This window comes from Ostrea edulis, chromosome 9 (genome assembly GCF_947568905.1).
Source record: "Ostrea edulis chromosome 9, xbOstEdul1.1, whole genome shotgun sequence".
Classification (NCBI taxonomy): domain Eukaryota; kingdom Metazoa; phylum Mollusca; class Bivalvia; order Ostreida; family Ostreidae; genus Ostrea; species Ostrea edulis.
Window position 1 is genome coordinate 36981358 of NC_079172.1, and position 19489 is coordinate 37000846.

The window sequence follows — 19489 nt, forward strand, 5'->3', positions numbered from 1 at the left end:
TGAATGCGATTGAGTGTGCTTGGTGATCGGACTTATTTGATTAATGTATAGAAGCTGAGATATGAACTAAAAGATGAGTTAAATTCTGTTATTTTGATCAGTTGAGAATTAATGTGTGATGTTGCATTATTTGACAATTTCTTTCATAGAAAATTCCCAGATAGAATATCTCAGTTTGTTAATCAGTCTGTTATTCTGTACCGTAGCATTGATGTCTTACCGTCACAATGCATATTTTAACTAGCAACCTCTTAAAAGCAATGTACAATTATCATCATAATCTTTCAGAGGAACAATTATCTTATGGGATTTCCTGTATGATATAAACAGCCTTGATCTCTGTTCAAATTTGAGCGCAAATCTAAGTTTTTAAGTTCTTAAACGGGGGAAATTTCATTTTCCGTACCATCACCAAATTTCTTGATAAAAGATTATTTCAATTTAATTATCTTTTATAAAAGAATTATACGATGACTGTGCATCTCATCATTTTAGGCCAATTTAAATGTTTAACAGCCAATAAATAATTACAAAACAAGTTTAACAATTATGTTACGGTATGAATTTTTTTAACACGTAACGTCGAGAATGACGTCATTACGTAAAATCCGTAAGTCCAAGTGTGTGGCCAAACAATATTTGACAACTTCAAACTTCATAATATTAGATTATAACTGAAAGGTTGGAAACAATTAACCTCAAATAAAAATCAATACCCATTCTGAAATGTTAACTCAACGAGAGAATAGCCTATGTTTGTGATTGTCTCAATGGTTAGATAAACTATTTTCATATCACGTAGTTGTCCTTGATTTCTATTTAACAATCACTTCTATTGCAATACACACATGTGTTTATTGCGCCGGTGTGGCATGATTTCCGTTCCCGATAATTAAGCTTTCCTATTGAAACTAGATATAGAGATGATATTGGTTGCAGGTTATAATACAGGCTCCGGCCCGCATAGTTCTAGGCAAATACCAATTCCCGAAATATTGAATGTTTATCAAAATATGTCATGGTTTTTTGAGCCGGCTTGCGGTAGCGAGAAGACTCATATGTTCACCGGCACTTCATTTCCGATTTTGAGCACACATGTTTGTTGATACATACGTGAGATAAAGCAAAGAATTCTTAATTTATTGAAATTTCGGCAAAATATGGGAAATATTGTGCATATCAAAGTGGTTGGTTTAAACACACTATTGGTTATTGTGTTCTTGCATTTAAAAGCAGCGTTACCTAATTTCAATCACAGGTGCTTGTGGACAGGACTTCCGGTACCCCCCTTCTTTTATTTTTAAATGTTCAATTCCTTGGGTATTTCGGACGTATTTTTGATAAAATATGTAACTTCAGAGTTTATCTATTTCAATGGAATACACAAATCTCGCATAGAAACCGTTTTTAAAAATGTCATATCACCGGTCATAATATATGAACAAGGTGTGCAACTCAGCCAGCGACATGTTGAAAAAATCTACACCTCGCTGAGAAATCCTATCGAAAAAACCCACCAATAATGCACATACCAACTGAAAAGAACGGTCATTCTAAATCTACTGATGATTCGTGGATTAAATGCATCGCTATTTGGTGCGCAATAACTACTTTACATCGCTCAATTTCATCGTTTTAACCTCGCTACTTCTCATTTCTGACTATAACGAACGGAAGTTGTGATGTTCGAATATTTCTGTCGCAGCCAACTATTTTTAGAATGAGAAAACCCGAGACGAGGTCTTCCGAATACCATTAGCTACACGAAAAGGGAAGAGAATACCGATCATAGTAATCAAGTCTAGCCAAAGCGGATCATGCATGTAATTTCATTTAACTGGTCAATTCGGTTGTGGAAAGATTAGCACATCCACAAATATAATTAAAAACCTCATAGTGTTGGGTAGGTAATTTATCATGGAAATCAGAAAGAACCATGAAAGCACAATATATTGACAATGTTCCACATTCCAGTTATAAGGCCAACTATATAACATTGGCTAACATTCGTTTTTTAAAAAGAAACAAAATAGTTTATCAAGCCCCTTACATATGATCAGATCCAAATTCGATTAAAAATATAAAGAGTAGGGGGGGGGGTAACAAATTAATTGATAAAGGAATGTCAAAACTTTATGTTATAACTTAAATATAAGATTAAACAAATATCAACAACCAGCACTTGTGCATGCATCGCACACATATTTTGTGCATAGTTCACATCATGATAAAAAAAAAACTACCCGCTTCTACCCCTACCCCACTCCCAATATCATTTTAGATAATTATAATCAAACATCGATCTGTTCAGCATGACCTAATCACAGGGGTTCAGGCCCCCACCCTTCTCCGAAGAACATACATGATTCGACTTTTTGGTTGAAACTCTCTACTGCTTATCAGCAATGTCTTGCAAACACAATAGAGTCAACTCATGTAGGTTATTCGGGGGGGGGGGGGGGGGGGGGGCATTGTATCAACACCATTATGATCCAAATCATATCGTATAGGGTTAAGAGTTTACAATGATAGTATATTTGGATATATTAAAAGTGGTATGGTTCCAATAATGTGTAAGTGTGCATGTCTTTAAAGTCTTTCCACAACCGATTTGAAATATTTTGATCGGTATTCTCCTTCCTTTTCGTGTAGCTAATGGTATTAGGAAGACCTCGTCCCGGGTTTTCTCGTTCTAAAAATAGTTGGCTGCGACAGAAATATTCCAGCATTGCAACTTCCGTTCGTTATAGTCAGAAATGAGAAGTGCCTAGGTTAAAACAATGAAATTGAGCGGTGTGAAGTAGTTATTGCGCAGCAAATAGCGATGCATTTAATCCACGAATCATCAGTAGATTTAGAATGACCGTTCTTTTCAGTTGGTATATGCATTATTGGTGTTTTTTCGATAGGATTTCTCAGCGAGGTGTAGATTTTTTCAACATGTCGCTGGCTGAGTTGCACACCTTGTTCATATATTATGATCGGTGATATGACATTTTTAAAAAACGGTTTTTATGCGAGATTTGTGTATTCCATTGAAATAGATAAACTCTGAAGTTACATATTTTATCAAAAATACGTCCGAAATACCCAAGGAATTGAACATTTAAAAATAAAAGAAGGGGGTACCGGAAGTCCTGTCCACAAGCACCTGTGATTTCAATATGTTCGTTATCATTTGGTTTGGAGACAACTCGAACGTGCATGAATCCGTTATGTACATTGTTCAATCTCTACCCAGAGTTATCGTTCCTTCCCATCACACTTAAGGTGGCAAACGGCTTTGTCGAAAATATGCTATCGAAAAGCATCTTTATTAGGACGGATCAAATATTTTGGAACTTTACTGATATTGGATGAAATTATGATCGACTAAAAATACATATTCAAGACAATTATATTTTATATTTAGACTGAGCACGTAATTCGGCGTCGGATGGTTTTAGAAAATATGCCTGTGATATTGATGTCATCAATGGATTTCGATATTGTGAGGGTATAATGATGTTGAAATTCAACTTTAATACATGAACGTTTTTAACAGCCTCTGTAGTTATGAAAACGCTTCAGAGTTCTAGAGATTCCGATTGATAATTGTTGAAATAATATTGTACCACGTGTTGAAATTTTTTGCCGGTTTATGTTTTATTTTAATTTGAAATGAATAAGTCATTTCTAAAATGTTCTCAGGATATCAGCACTTTTCAAATAGTCTAACTTTTCTTTGGTTTACTCATTGAGATACTTTGAGGGTACGCTCTTGCAAGAAATCGATTTGTAAGACCCACCCATCTGCCAACTTATCAACAATAAAGCATTAGTGTTTTCCTACAGTATAGGTAGAAAATATTTCAGAGAATTTATAAGAAAGGCATTGTTCTAAAATTAGCAGGCTTATAAATATCTCCCAACATTTCTCCATTTAAGTGTAAAATATTTTTTTTCATGAAGAAAAAATAGTTGATCCACCACTTCTTGCAAATGAAATGCATCAGACTATCATGATGCTGTCATAATGACAAGCGCATCGTGATCAAATTTTTGCCTATATATCAGGGTGTCAGATTACATTAACAACACAGAATCCCCGTTGAATGGTAAGTTTTTGTGTAGTGCTGTACTTCCGTGCTATTTAGAAACATTAATTATTTTCCTGATGTTTTGAAAGATTGTGATATTTTGTTGTTAATGTGTGATGTCACAAATACACATCCCTGTATCGATTAGGACACGCCTCCTTACTGGAATCTTAACTGTGCTGTGTTACAATCACCTTAGCAGTGTTATTCCACATGTAAATCCATTATTCTAACAGGATTCTGACGAAAATATATCTGGAATCCTTAACTGAACTCTATATTTGCTTTGTTTAAATAAATAGGCAACGAACTAGTTAAAAATATCATTTACGTACGCGCATGTTATGTTTTTGCGATAATACTTCATGTAAACAGAACGAAGAATGAGATGATCAAGATATTTGAAGACTTCAAGAAAATAATTTGTATCGATACCGTCTACGAATTGTGTCCGGGCTGTTATTGTTTTAATGTCTTTTGCGGATGTAAAACAGATGTAAAACTTGTCCTTTGATGTTTTACATACAAGTACCGATAAATGATAATCTCATGTAGATATGCTGGGTACCAAGGATAGTGACCTTTCATATTGAACTTTTCTGGTCACACAATTTTTGAAGCTTTTATGGGTAAATTCCTCTAGCCGATGTGTCGAGATCCTGGTTTATGACGTTGCATTTCCATAGATATCTAGTGAAGCATAATAGGCATATTTCACAATACAAGATTCAGAGTTAAAGTTTATTAGACAATGCTGTATACCCCATCCCTTGTTGGAAATGGCGGGCGAGTCGACTCTGGGGCCCTTGAATCCTGACGGGCGAGTCGATTCTGGGGCCCTTGAGGCCTAGCGGGCGAGTCGACTCTGGGGCTCTTGAGGCCTGTGATTGCTGCTTTCATGGTTATAAAATAATTAAAACAAAGATCATTATAACCGGATATCTACGTCTATTGCTGTTTTCTAAAATAAAAACATAATATTGTTTGCGTTATGGAGGTTTAATGGGCGATACATGTAATTTTCCTGTAAACAGGAGATGTAACACTTGTTTACTTGGGCAGTAATTATACAACTTCTAATTATACAACTTCTAATTATACAACTTCTAATTATATAACTTCTAATTATATAACTTCTAATCATACAACTTCTAATTATACAACTTCTAATTATAAAACTTCTAATTATACAACTTCAAACATGCAGTCATGCGAATCGTTCTCATTTTCGCAATGTTATGTGAGATTATGGCAGAGACGATTTGCTTCACTCGAATTGAATTGTTGACCATATTCATTTCTTTCTTATTTTTTATATTTCCATTTTCTTAATGTTTGATAAAATTCTCACCCACTACATTTCTATTTCACCAAATTTAGAACCTTATCAAACCTTATCTGATATTAAATTAATTTCTAAAACCACAACCTAGAACTTTACTCATTGTTCCGTTTCAATGAGAAACATTGTTGAAGTAATGTTGAGCATACCATTGTTTGGTATGTTTGTGATTGTCTCAATTGTTAGATAAACTATTTCATATTACGTAGTTGTCCTTGATTTTTATATCACAATCACTTCTATTGCAATATGCACATGTGTTTATTGCACCGGTGTGGTATGATTTGCAATCCTGATGAGTAAGCTATCCTACCGAACCTATACATACCAATAATTTTTGTTTCTAAATATAATGCAGGATCTGGGCCAAGTATTTCTATGCAAACAAAGAAGTTCCCGAAATATTGAATGTTTACCAACATTTGTCGCGGGTTTTGTTTCGTTCATGGTTATACAATAATTAAAACAAATATCATTATAATCGGATATCTACGTCTATTGCTGTGTTTTCTAAAATTAAAAAAAATAGTATTTGCGTTATGGAGGTTCAATGGGCGATATATGTACTTATCCTGCTTCTGTAAACAGTAGATGTAAAACTTGTTTACTTAGGTAGTAATTATACATTGTCAACTTCTACCAAGCAAACATGCAGCCCTGTGAATCCTTAGCATTTCCACATTGTTAGATAAGATTCAAGCAGAGGGAACTACATGTAGCTTCCCTCGAAGCTGAGTTGAATTCTTGACAATATTTCTTTCTTTCTTTTTAAAAAAATTCATATTTCCATTTCCTTACTGTTTGATAAAAATTCTCTCATCCATTACCTTTCTAATTTGCCAGATTTAGTTCAAATTTGCCTGATCACGATCGTTACTTAAATGTTATATAAATAAACAAACGGCGGTGATAAGGAAGGTAGAAAATAGGGCTGACTTCAGATAAATTTAGTTTTCGGTTTAGTATCATATTGAATGCCCACTCCCACCACCATCACCACTCTACCAAATATAGTTTCCTCATTTTTAAACTTCGAAAGATAGTTATGTTAAAGGCTTTATATATAGTGTACACAGTGTACTTAAAGGACACATCGCATGTTTTTAAACTTTTTAATTTTTTCAGCAAAATTAATTCATTTCATGCCTGAAACTACTTTACATGTGTATTAAATGAAACAGTTTGCGTAGTTTTCGACGTTGAAAGCGATGAAATTCAAATCTTGCGATATGAATATTTTCTTCGATATTTTACGCGCCATTATCTGTGATGTCATATGCGACCTCGAGCGAGAAGATTTGAAAACAGTTGTTAGCCATTTCATAAACAGATGATATTTAATTGACAAACAAAGAATTATCACATTATCGGCTTGTAAATAACACTGCATTAGGGTGTGTTGTGCCGTTTAAGGGTGTACTTGCTGTCAGTAGAGAGGATTTGGACTGTTGTTTTTTTTAATTTTCGAAGGAAGGTATGAGGGACAAGACGTGAATATTTTTTGTCGGCACAAGGACTTTGCCATAAAACAAAACCGAGTATAATTTGTCTCTGTACTTTTTCAAACAAGCACTTGGACAAAGACGTAGATAAACTGCGAGAAAATGGTTCTATCGAAGTTATGCACTGTTACATATAGGCCTACGGCATATGCTTTCCGTTCTGCTCTCAAATTCAGTACACACTCGCACCAACTGACCTTCACCTTGTAACAACATATAGGCAGAACTTTGCTAGCCGTGTCTACCAACTGTTTGTTTAAAAAAAGAAATTTAAAGATAAAAGATAATTGAACTTTCAATTATAAATAATAAAATAGATAAACTTTTATATAAATAAAACTATAAACAAACTTATGCTCAGCAATGGTAATACTATTTCTTCACAGACAGATATTTTAGCAGAAATTAAGAAATTCTACAAAAATCTTTATTCTAGTTATGATAATAAATTACATGATGTAAACATTGATACCATTATTGATAAGAATGATGTTAGAATACTTGATGACAACATGTCAAAAACATTAGAGGGATATATAAACAATGAAGAAGCCCTTTTAGCACTTAAAAATATGTCTAATGGTAAAAGTCCTGGAAGTGATGGATTCACAGCAGAATTTTTCAATTTTTTTTGGAAAGATCTTGGATGTTTTTTAATTAGGTCAATAAACAATAATCTACATAGATTTACGATTAAATGATGTTTACATGGAATCACTGTCTAAACACTATTTGGTAATGCCATTTCTGTAAACAACTGTAATTAGCGTTGTTGCTTTTCTAAAATAAACAATGCAATTATTATTAAATTTATTTTTGGAGAAATTAGATAGGCCTAAATTATGATACGATTACGTATCATTGACAACTAGGCCTACTGTCACGGGTGCATTTCGGAAAAAAATATAATAATAAAAATGATCAAACTTATTGTGAAAATCACAATACTTTTAAATTATTTTATTCAAGCAATTTTATTAATCATTATTATTTTTTATCTACTTATAAAAAAGTTCAATATTGAAATTACTTGAATCTGTGTCTATGTGTAACTTTACAAATCCCCATGCTTGAAAATCTCAATAATCCTTTTTTTTTTTTTTTTTTTTTTATCTATGAGCGTCAATATAAATCAGACATATGAAGTAATTCAATTAACATTATCAACAGTCTCGCTTAAAATCAGCATTTTGCAAATTCTATGGTCGTTATAACGATCTATACAACCTATCATTGGGTCAAATGCTGTCTGACTTGTTTCATATCGATTGTTAGGCCGTTTTTTGCACACTAGTTTTGATGGATTACTCCGTTTACCTGATTAAGATATAGGGTTCAGGGCAGATGTGACTGGCCGACAGGGGATGGTTACTCCCCCTAGCCACCTGATCCCATCTATGATATATCTAGAGGTCAATATTTGCCAAACTTTCTATATTGTAACACTTATAGGAATTATGACATGATCACTGTTTGTTATCTTTGCCTTTCATCATCTTTAGATTTTCCTTTATTTTCATATAAAGTTTTGTAAGGAACACATTTTGAGTGTGATTGATGCGTATTCATTATAAAATGATCAATCTTATAGTTTGTTGCTTAATTTTAGTGCTGCTATAGCTAACAGCCATAATTTTTTCATTGCCATATTTTTGTATTTCTTTGTCACGAAGATAAATCTTAGTCACAAATATTTTTTTTCGAAAAATGTCATAACATGCTAGTAACAGGTGGTATAGAGCAAAGGTGTTGTGTAGGTGTGATGGGGTGTTGTGTGGGTGTGACGGGGGTGTTGTGCGGGTGTGATAGGGTGCTACGGGGGTGATGTGAGTGTGTGATTGGGTTCTGTGCTGTTGTGATTGGTGTTGTGTGGGTTTTATGAGGTGTGCGGGTGTGATGGTGGTGTTCTGTGGGTGTGACGGTGTGTTGTGCGTGTGTGATGTGGTGCTGTGAGGTTGTGATGGTGGTGTTGTGATGGTAGGAAGGAGTTATATGGGTGTGACAGGATGCTGTGCGGGTGTGACGGATGAATGGGAGGTGTTTACTCTCTTACGTACCCCATTCTACCTGATACTTCCAGGGGTCCTTCATTACACTAAAATTGTATTTAATGGCCAGTGAAAGTATGATTTCACTATCGAAAGAGTGTGGTTTTTTAAAAAGGAATTTAGATAAATATCTCAAAAGATATTAGTAAATAATGGTTTTGATTTTCATAAATGTTTAGTTTAAAAAAAACATAAAACTGTGTCCTTAAGGTAAGGGGCATCAGCTGTCATTTTGTCACAAAAATTGAATCTAATGAAAATTGCTTTATATTATATAGTTCAGTAATAACACCATTGTTTAATAATTTCAATTACATTTTTACCTCAAAGAATGAACATGAATATGTGATTTTGATGATTTAATAATTATTGTTTTGCAAGACAATAATTCTTCCTTAGATATTTCTTTACGCTAAAAGTGGTTATTTAAAGTAATTTTATTAGCTTTGTCTTGTGTTTGAACAAAATAAATGTTTTCATTAGTCATTGTTATATATTGTTATATATTCTGTCTTTGAAAGATTTTGAGATAAAATGGTTCTCATCATTTTCACAGCTAATGCCCCCTTAAACTATTCATATCATGCCTCAAATCACAGCTATACACCCTTTTTATCATTTCGGAAAATCACCAACAATAAAACAAAATAATTGACAGCTTGTATCGCTCTTTTGATTGTGAAAGTATACTTCATATAAGGTGCTTTATGGAACAAATTAATCAACATTTGATGCAATGATTCACCTTAGTAGTGTTTATGAGATTGGTTGCCGTGTTTTATCTTCACCTTTTCATCAACATTAGAAAAGAAACAGCATTCAAGCCAACTTCATAATTTATTGATGACTTTTCTGATATGTATCATTCCGTCTAACCTGTTTCCAGACCATACATTAAATGTTCTTGAGTTTTATTCATTGCGATCTAATTAAGCAATCCCGTGTTTATGATTTCCGGTTAATGATGATGTCTTTATAATTTAGCGATCTTGAAGGAAATCAACTAACAACGTTGGAGAAGGGAGCGTTTGAAGGATTGGGAAATTTACAGGAACTGTAAGTATCTCTACATACACTTTGCTCACTATGAACTATTTTTTAATTGGAATCTGAACTATTCTATTTAAAAATGAATACTAATGTTATTGAAATATATTTTTAGCCGACCCCTTTTTCTATTCCTATAAAGCAGAGTTTATTCAAAAGTCTCTAAATGAGAAGAATAAAAACCATTCTTGTTGTGGCGTCGACACTTAGATATATTGACAACGTTTATCTATTAACAATAATCATTTTCATTCATATATCGACTCGATATATCCCGGTGAACGCGAAATAAAGGCACCACAGAGTCCTCAACATTTCCTTCGTACATATACATTTTATTGAAAATAGATATTAACCATAAACTAACTGACTATTAATACATGCATATTTATCTATCTATTTAATGTAACCAAGAAATGATTATGTCTATTTATCATAGTAGTTAGTATATTGAAAGTTGTAATTAAGGTGATAAGAACTTATGTTGAAACCATTGTATATGATATACACTCATACAATGAAATCTGTTTAAATCAATCGTATTTATGTAGGCATATTTGCCATTATTACCCCCATATGATGTATACATTTCTAAATTGATTCAATACGCATGTGCTTGTTCTACGTATTATCAGGCTACTAAAGTTGATGTTACAGGGGTTTCAAATATCTCCTTTTTAATCAGAATTTCGCAATTTTTATGGTCGTTACAATGATTTAGTCTGCCAATGCAACTTATCTTTAAATAGAGTGCTCTCTGACATGTTTCATAGCGATTGTTAGGCCTTTCTTGGGGCACTGATTTGACTAAAAATTAATCGGTTTACCTGATCAAGGGATATGGCTCACGGCATGTGGGCTGTGACCGACTGTGACCGGTCGACAGGGGATGGTTACTCCTTCTAGGCACCTTATCCCACCTCTAATATATCCAGTAGTTCGTGTTTGCCCAGCTCTCTATTTTGTATTCCTTATATGAGTTATGAGATTGATCACTTTTCCTTATCTTCACCTTTTATTGATACCATCATGTATGTAAGAAAACTTGTGTGGTTTTTGAAATTTATAAAGGTAGGAAATGTCGTTCAAACATGTAAATGTACATATACGATATCGAAGTTTAAAGAACATTATAGTAAACAGATTATTGGAGGGAATACTATTAAAATAACATAAATAAAGGCGATTAGAAAGTAAGGTGTGATTTATATAGCCGCCCATTGGGTGAAATCGAAAGAAAACTGCTAGATTTTTTAAGCACATAAACAAATATAAAATCATTATCAAGAAAATTTATAATTGGTTTTTAAATTGTAAGTTTAGGGCCTAACTTGGGTGCTTATCACTGGCGGATCTAAAATGGACTTGTGGGAGGGCATACCCCTAAAAATTTTAAAGGCTTCATAAAATTATGTTTCCTTTGTTAGAATACAATTTAGATTTACTTTTTTGATGGAATAGATAAATAACATATATAAAAGGAATCTCTTCATTGATTTGTTTTCTTTAAAAACAATATCATGAAATGTTAAGCTCAACGTTTATATGTCTGTTTATGTGTTGATATTGGATGTGTCGTGTTAAAATGTCGTAGTACTTAAAATAAGTTATGTTAAGATCAGCGGGTGCGCATCAAAAGATCGTGAAATGCACAATACTTACTGGCACTAAAGAACTTCATCGACGTTGAGAGAATTTTTTATTTTCATTTTGTGACAGTACTTTTTATCTAAAGAATTTTTATTTATTTCTGAGTACATGTATATCAATAAAAATTCAGCTGGTAACCCGCTTGCACCCGACCTTTTGTTTACAAATACGACTTATTGATGTTTTCCAAAAGTAAAATGTTATGGGTTATTCAACTGACTGTCATACACCTGCACTAATGTACCCCTCTCTGATTTTGTTCTATTCTGACGTTTTCGGGAAAGGGCTACAAATCCACAGGATCTTCGTAATGGTTCAAAATATTTTTCCCATTAACTTGTAATAAACCCCTAGTATTTGTCTCCAATGTTATTTACACCAAAACATCTTACTAACTTTGTGCTTGGGTATGTCTAATAGAGGTGTTTTTTTATTTGAATATCACGTACAACATGCTAAATTCTTCGTCTGCTCCTCCATGCTTGTTATCGTGAGATCTTGTAGGTGGATCAACTGAAAAACTTAAACATTGACAATCATCTCTAAAATGTAGATAATTGAGTCATTCCGACAAAGGAGGGAAAATGATATGGTGGCAGAACAAATATACATTCTGCTGTTCGTTTTTTAACTTGATATCAAATTCAAACTTTATTTAATACTGACGAATCCGCTTTTTCCTCCGTACTCGTCCATTGATGTAAACACTACCTTACATTGGCATATAGCGCCCGGAAGTTGAAACTTCAGTAAATCATACATGGCGCATAAATATGAATCTAAATATGAATATATAGAAATTGCTGCAAACGGTAAAATAGAGCTTCGGAAATCGTAATATGCAGATTGTAAATTCAGATAATGTCAAAGAAACATAGAATATCATTTTATTTACGTAAAGAAAGTCAGCTAATATGTAGAATGATCGAAAATGTTGCAGTAGTGAATCACTCCCGCATCTGCAATATTACTGATATCCTAAGACGTTTTAACCCCCCCCCTCCCCAATGAAAAATCTAAGGGGAGCACATCATTACAGCTAGAAATTACAATGCGGGGAATTTACGATAGCTGTCACAGTCAAAATATAGGTAGTATCGTTTCGGTTTTTAACCGTAAGAGTTCTAGAACTCTTAAGTAATTTCACCACAAAATTATATTGTATTTTACTACGGAAGTTCTAAACCTAGTTGCGTAAAGCACTTTAGTGTATTTTTAGAAAAGCGCCAATACTCTGCATAGCGTTCAACATAAAAACAAGTTTAACTATCGATCTTAATTATTGTGTTTTATTTTGATAATTCTAAAGGTGTAAAATCTTTTTTCATATTGTCATCTAATTTCATTTCTTTTGATTGTGTTTTATTGTTACATTCTTCTGCTCATCTTTTTAATACACCTTAGCGTAATTTGTTTTATATAAGGCGCTATCTAAATTTTGTTATTATATTTGCAACCGGAGTGTCCAGGACTCAATCCCTGACGGTAACACACAATACGTTTGAAATGAAATATATAGTGATTGTTTATTTGTCAATCAACTCACAAGTGATGTGAAAGTATGGCTGCTTATGAGATACCTTGCAAACCGATATCATCTATCACGGCCACTGTTGTCGCGATAAAAAACAAAAACTTATTTCAAGAAACTCAACATTTAGACCCTGAAGCGTTCTGTTACCGTTCTGTTCTCGATAAAAACTGTCCAATTCCCACCTTAAACTGTTTTGTTCTCGATAAAACCGTTCCATTCCCACACTAAACTGTTTCATTTCAAGCGTTCAGCGTTTTGTTTCAAGCCCAAACCGTTCGTTCCCACAAACTATGCGTTCCCGCATGGTCACTTGGAACTCGCACGTCAGTTTGTTATTTTATTTCAACATGGCGTTAGGTCGACATGGAAAATGCTATCGTTCCTGATTCGACACAATATTTTAAACTTGTACAAGGGTGGACAGTTCTGCAGTTCACATCCGTAAATGTTTACCGACAAATTACAAGTATATCACGACACGACAAAGTATATTCTTAATCAATGGGTAAAATCTTTTTACTGAAGAACAAAATGAATGAACATGGATGTTTCATTTTTAAACCAATAAATAAATAAATGAATAGCAATAATGTTACTGTTGATGAAAAGAAAAAGCTCGGAAATAAAATGTCAAATTACATGATCTGCTTTAAGTACGGACAACTCTTACATTGATCTGAATTTGACATATTTCCGAGTCGTGAAAATGTTTTTCGGGAAATCAAAAACAATCATTTATAAGAATTCCAAAAGCAGTTTGTGTGGTGTCATCTTCAAAAGAGGGTATGAATTGGTCGAGGCACTAAGAGTTGCTACAGTAATGGTGTACATTGTACTAGTCTACGGGAGAGTGGACACAGAGTTCACACAATAGGTCCCCATCTCAAGTGACTTTGCCCTCTTTCATATCCTCTTTTAATTTTGGGATATGTCACCCAAACCCTTTTAATGTATGTTTATCGAAAGGGTACCTTTATATGTACCATTAATTAACGTCACATGTCACCATGACAATGAAACAATGCAGGCATACCCCTATCGGGGGTTTTAATGCACAATGAATATTTTTATTGAAAACTGTTATTAAGGGTTCTAAATTGAAATTCGATCCAGAATTGTTATTTATTATTAGATTACATAGACATTCATTGATGTATTCATTTTTTGATACATTCATTATGAAAATGTATGAAAGATGAAGATAACGAAAAGTGATCAATCACATAACTCCTATAAGCAATACAAACTATATAGTTGGGAAAACACGGACCCCTGGGCACACCAGAGGTGGGATCAAGTGCCTAGGAAGATTCAGCATCCCCTGTCGACCGGTCACACCCGCCGTGAGCCCTATATCCTGATCAGGTAAACGGAGTTAACCGTAGTCAAAATCAATGTGTCAGGAACTGTATATGATTTCAAACGCTTTAATGCACTACATTGAGCCCATATATAAATGTTCCAAATTACACGTTATACATGTACAAACTGAATTCCTCTTTAAAATTACCTGTGCACTAAGTAATCGGAAGAAAAAAAAATCATAACATTTTGAGTAAAGAGTGGCAATGTTACTTTGTATTATATCTAAATCGGACCACGCCTCAAATCACACAATTCCATTTTTCTAATGTGTAAAGTGATTTTTAATTGATTACATACATGTGTAACACAAATATAAATATCCACATGTGTAATGTAAGGCACATGTAATTGTATATATTAATATACTTCCCTCTCTCTTCCTTCTTTTTTAAAATATTCATCATATCGATCAAATTAAACTTTTCTGACACGTACTCTCTTTCTTTTCCGCAATGTCTATATATGAATAAAAAGTACCAAAATTGTCAGAAATGCAGAATTTGAAATCGAAGCCAAACCGTTCGTTTTCATTTTTCGACCGAAGAAAACCGTTCGTTTTCAATCTCAATGTTTTCCGTTTCAGATAAAAACAGTTCCGTTATCGTTGAAAACCGTTCCCTTCAAACCGGTAAACGTTCGTTTCCCCAAACAGAACCGTTCATCCCTAAACCGTTCAGCGTTCGTTCACTGTTCCACTGGCGTAGTAGTACACATCAGTCTGTACGACAAACATTTAAAGTAGTCACAATCTATGCAAAAAGTTCAGTGGAGAAAGGAGCAAACCACCTAGAATGTTTCACTTAGCAAAATCAAATGCTTGCAAATTTATTAATTCAACAAAGCAGTATCGATTTTATTTGAAGTACTAAAATATCTTAATAGAGTTTGAGAAACAGAGAATTCATTGATTCTTCTGGTCATATCATTCAAATGAAGTGTTGAGATTACTAGTATTACTTGTTTGTCAAATTGATAATTCCTAATCAAAGTTAACAATGAAATGTTGAAACCTGAAACATAGACGGTTAGTTGGTTAGAAGGCTGATTGTTTTACGTCCTGTCGAGAATTTAACTTATGTTGAGACTTCACCAGCTAAAGTTGAAGTACTATTAATTCAGACCTATACCTAACGCTAAAGCCGTAACAGTGAGAACTCTTTAACATGCCAACCCCTGCACGTCCCGAACTGCTTTTAAATCCCGAACTTTCTTACACATTTCTTCGTCGGTGGCATCCAGTGGGCGTTCAGACCTGACTTCATCTGCTAAAGACGTTCTACTGCGTTTGAATTCCCCTATCCAGAATTTAACCTGAGCATAAGATGGTGCAGAATACCCATAACCATCGGCTAACTCGCCATGTATTTCCTTGCATGTTTTACCTTTTAAATGCAAGTACCGAATTATAGCACGGTATTCAACTTTAGATGAAACACATGCCTTTACATCTCTAGCCATGTTTGACATTCAATATCTTATTAAAGAATGACTCGATACGCGTGCAATTTTGTACCAAGGTATAAAACATGTATTAAAACAAGGCATGAAAATCGTGACTGTCTCGATCAATCGGTAATGGAATGGGCTGGTTACCTATTGACTCGCCCAAGTACTAATGAGATACCGCGACTGGTCGGATGTTTTGAAATACGAGCAAAATATCAGATACCTACATATCACCTGGATGATTAAAGGACATATCTCATGTTTTCAAAGTATACAAAATTACATGCAAGAAGTTTTAGGCATGAGAAGAATTAATTTTGATGAAAAAATGAAAAAGTTTAGAAACACGCGTTGTGTCCTTTAACACTCTTCTATAAATAGCGGAAGTTTGTTTCATGATATGTAATACAATTCGAAATATAAAATGCTTAATGGATCCAGATTGATCTATCAGATAATCAAATAAAAATCTTACAGAAAAATGGTTTTGGAAAATTACAGATTTACAAACAGGGATATCTGAAAATGTCAATAAAAAAATTGATGTAGATTATGCGCAAACATGTAATGATTGAAAAATTAATAGTGTCATAGCACATGAGATAGCATTGGACACAATATTCGTTCTTTCTACCTTAATCAGTAATACATCCCGACATCCTCTTGATTTTTCTATCCTGTTTGTGTTCTTGTTCTACACATTATTAAATTACATTTTACATAACAAATGATATGTTTTGAAATCTATGGCATTTTGATGGAAACACCATAGTGATAATTTAGTGATAATATTTTGAACAAAAGCAAAGGTAGAAATATGTTTAAAAAGAAAGATCAGTCAAATAGATCATTCAAAGAATAGAAAAGAAAGAAGGGAAGCAGGGACCCAAAGGAATTTTATTGTAGAAAGAATGAACAAGTAGTGACTTTAACACATATTAATATTTCATTTTTTTTTTGTTAAAAGACAGGCTAATGCCAAACAAGTTAATGTTACAGGGGTTTAAACAGTCTCGTTTAAAGTCAACATTTCGCAAATTATATGGTAGTTATTATGATCTAGATATATATGTAGTTTTCTAATACACCATATCATTGGGTCAAATGATGTTCGACTTCTTTTATATTCATTGTAAGACCGTTTTGGCGCTCTGATTTTGACTACTGACTACTCTGTTTACCTGATCAAGACATATGACTCACAGCATGTGTGACGGGTTGACATGGAGTTCTCACCCTTCCTGGTCACCTGGTTCCACCTCTGGTATACCCATGGGTCCGTTTTTGCCAAACTCTCTATTTTGTATTCCTTATGAGAATTTTGAGATTGATCACTGATCGTTATATTTACCTTTCGTGCATTATCACACGTACGCATATGTGTTTTAACATCTGCAAAGGCAACTGAAGATTATGCATGATAATCAATATGTTACAACTAATAAAAAAAAGAGAAGCAAATGAAAAGTATTTCATAGTTTACAAAGGTGAAGATAACAAGCTTTGATCAATCTCATAACTCCTATAGACAATACAAAATAGAAAGGTGGATAACCACGGACCCTTGAATATACCAGCTTATTTTATGTCTTATTGTTAACTTGTCAGCAATAGACAAATAAAAGATTCATAAAAATTTAGTGAATATCATCACAAAGCAAGGATAGGGATATAAAAGTTAAAATGATCAACAGTTATGGACGTTGTATGCTGTCATAAGGTTGTATATACAGCAATTTCACACCTGCATTATTAAATACTATGTCAATATTCTTGAAGTGTGGGCTCCTCCCATAGTTAATCAGATAGAGATGTGATATTTTGCATCTATACAATTGAAAGGATACACAATCTCTTCACTAAAGGAACGCATTTTTAAGTTCTGTAATGGCTACTTGGATGTCATAATTTTAACATTACAGAGGAGTTTACAATAATGGCAGAGCAGGAATCAGTTATGTCTACGTGGATTGTTTTTTAAAATGCTGTACGGAAAGTGTACCAAGAATGATATGTTTTACTGATAAATGTTGATAATCACTGTTATTGTTCTGTCAGTACTGATGCATTCTGATTAATGGTGTTTTCACTGTTGTTATTGATATTTTATTGGTACAGTGACATGTTGATTCTTATTGTCGTTTGTACTGTGGATTTTGATGTTTGTTGATAAGTACTGAGAAAATACAATAAGTATTAAGTAGTTCCGATAAATACTGTGGCTATTGGTTTCCTCTCAGGAGGTCTAAAAATTGGTCGGGGTAAAATGAATGGTGCAGTTATTTTTTTTTCAAAAACAGTTTTTTATAATATGTATGATATCGTTTTAAAGTTATTCATATACATGTAATTAAAACGATACCAAATAGTAACATTTGCCATGAGAAAACCTGGTTTTGAATATATTCTCAGATTGATCTACTTCCTTATTTTTTTCTATAAAATTTCTTTCTTGTTGTTCACTTAACAGAAAGTGAGTGATGCATGCAATTTATTGTTTTGAATTTGAATTCGTATTCAGGAAATGATAAATAGTCTTGTAAAGACTGTAGTAGGGATATTCAATAAGTACTCACGCTGTTTTTCTTTCTCTCCGGAAGTTGCAGTGGTACAGTACCGAGTTCATTATTTTGATCATTTAGAGTGCTCCCATTCCTGTGTATTTGTTTAAGCATGGTCTATCCTTCCTCCCTAATGTCAAAGCACTTATTTCCTCTGCCGAGAATTCAGAGCGCCGGTTCTCCCATTTAATATTTCTTTGATAATTAATACTGTACAATGAGGAAACGGTGACGATAATGAAACAATAAGTAATCTCGTAGCTCTTATCAGAAATACGAAGTTAAGAAGTAAAGAACTTAACTATATGCACTATACAAATCTGCAAATATTGGCCTTTTATGCTCAGAACAATCTCATTGAAGCATATCTGCCAAGCGATTGTGTGAATATTAGTCTACAATTTTCTAGTTCACTTAAAAGGGATATAAAATTCATGAACATGATATTATGATACAGAGTCTTACGGAGTAAAAGAGGCTAATATGATCATGCATTTATTTTCCAAATGAAAGTGAAATTAGCACTATTAAAAATAGATTGAATGCCAATTGTAGTAAATACTAAAGATAATATCCGTTTGTAAATTGGATTTTTGAAAATCAAAACTTCATACAATTTAACCAGATGTTGATTGTACTGTATAATGAATGGTACATCAACAATAATCGTCATTATAGATTCAATGAGTTATACAAATCATTCTATCATGGGAGTTGTTGATCTGTTTACACAATACACGTATTACTAACTTTGTTCCAATTTGTCAAAAACTTTGAAAAGAAAAATAGAGAAAGCCACGTGCATAAGCACCACTTTCTTACAAACTATGTAAAATCTTTCAGTATGCATACATGAACAAAATGAGCTATCATTTGATTGGATTATGTTTTACACCTTCCGTTCTCTTATCGATG

The 19489-nt window shown here is 33.5% G+C and overlaps 1 protein-coding gene across 50 annotated transcripts in view; it reads left to right on the plus strand.

Moving 5' to 3' along the window:
* Nucleotides 1–19489, plus strand: part of LOC125659436 (leucine-rich repeat-containing protein 15-like) — a 615079-nt gene that overhangs the window by 295055 nt on the left and 300535 nt on the right. For 43 of the 50 annotated variants that reach the window (XM_056149051.1, XM_056149060.1, XM_056149061.1 and 40 more), the window contains one exon: nucleotides 9956–10027. The exons of the other annotated variants lie outside the window; for them this stretch is intronic. In XM_056149051.1, coding sequence (XP_056005026.1) covers nucleotides 9956–10027 — 72 coding nt within the window. The remainder of the gene's footprint in view (nucleotides 1–9955; nucleotides 10028–19489) is intronic. 50 annotated transcript variants of the gene reach the window in all.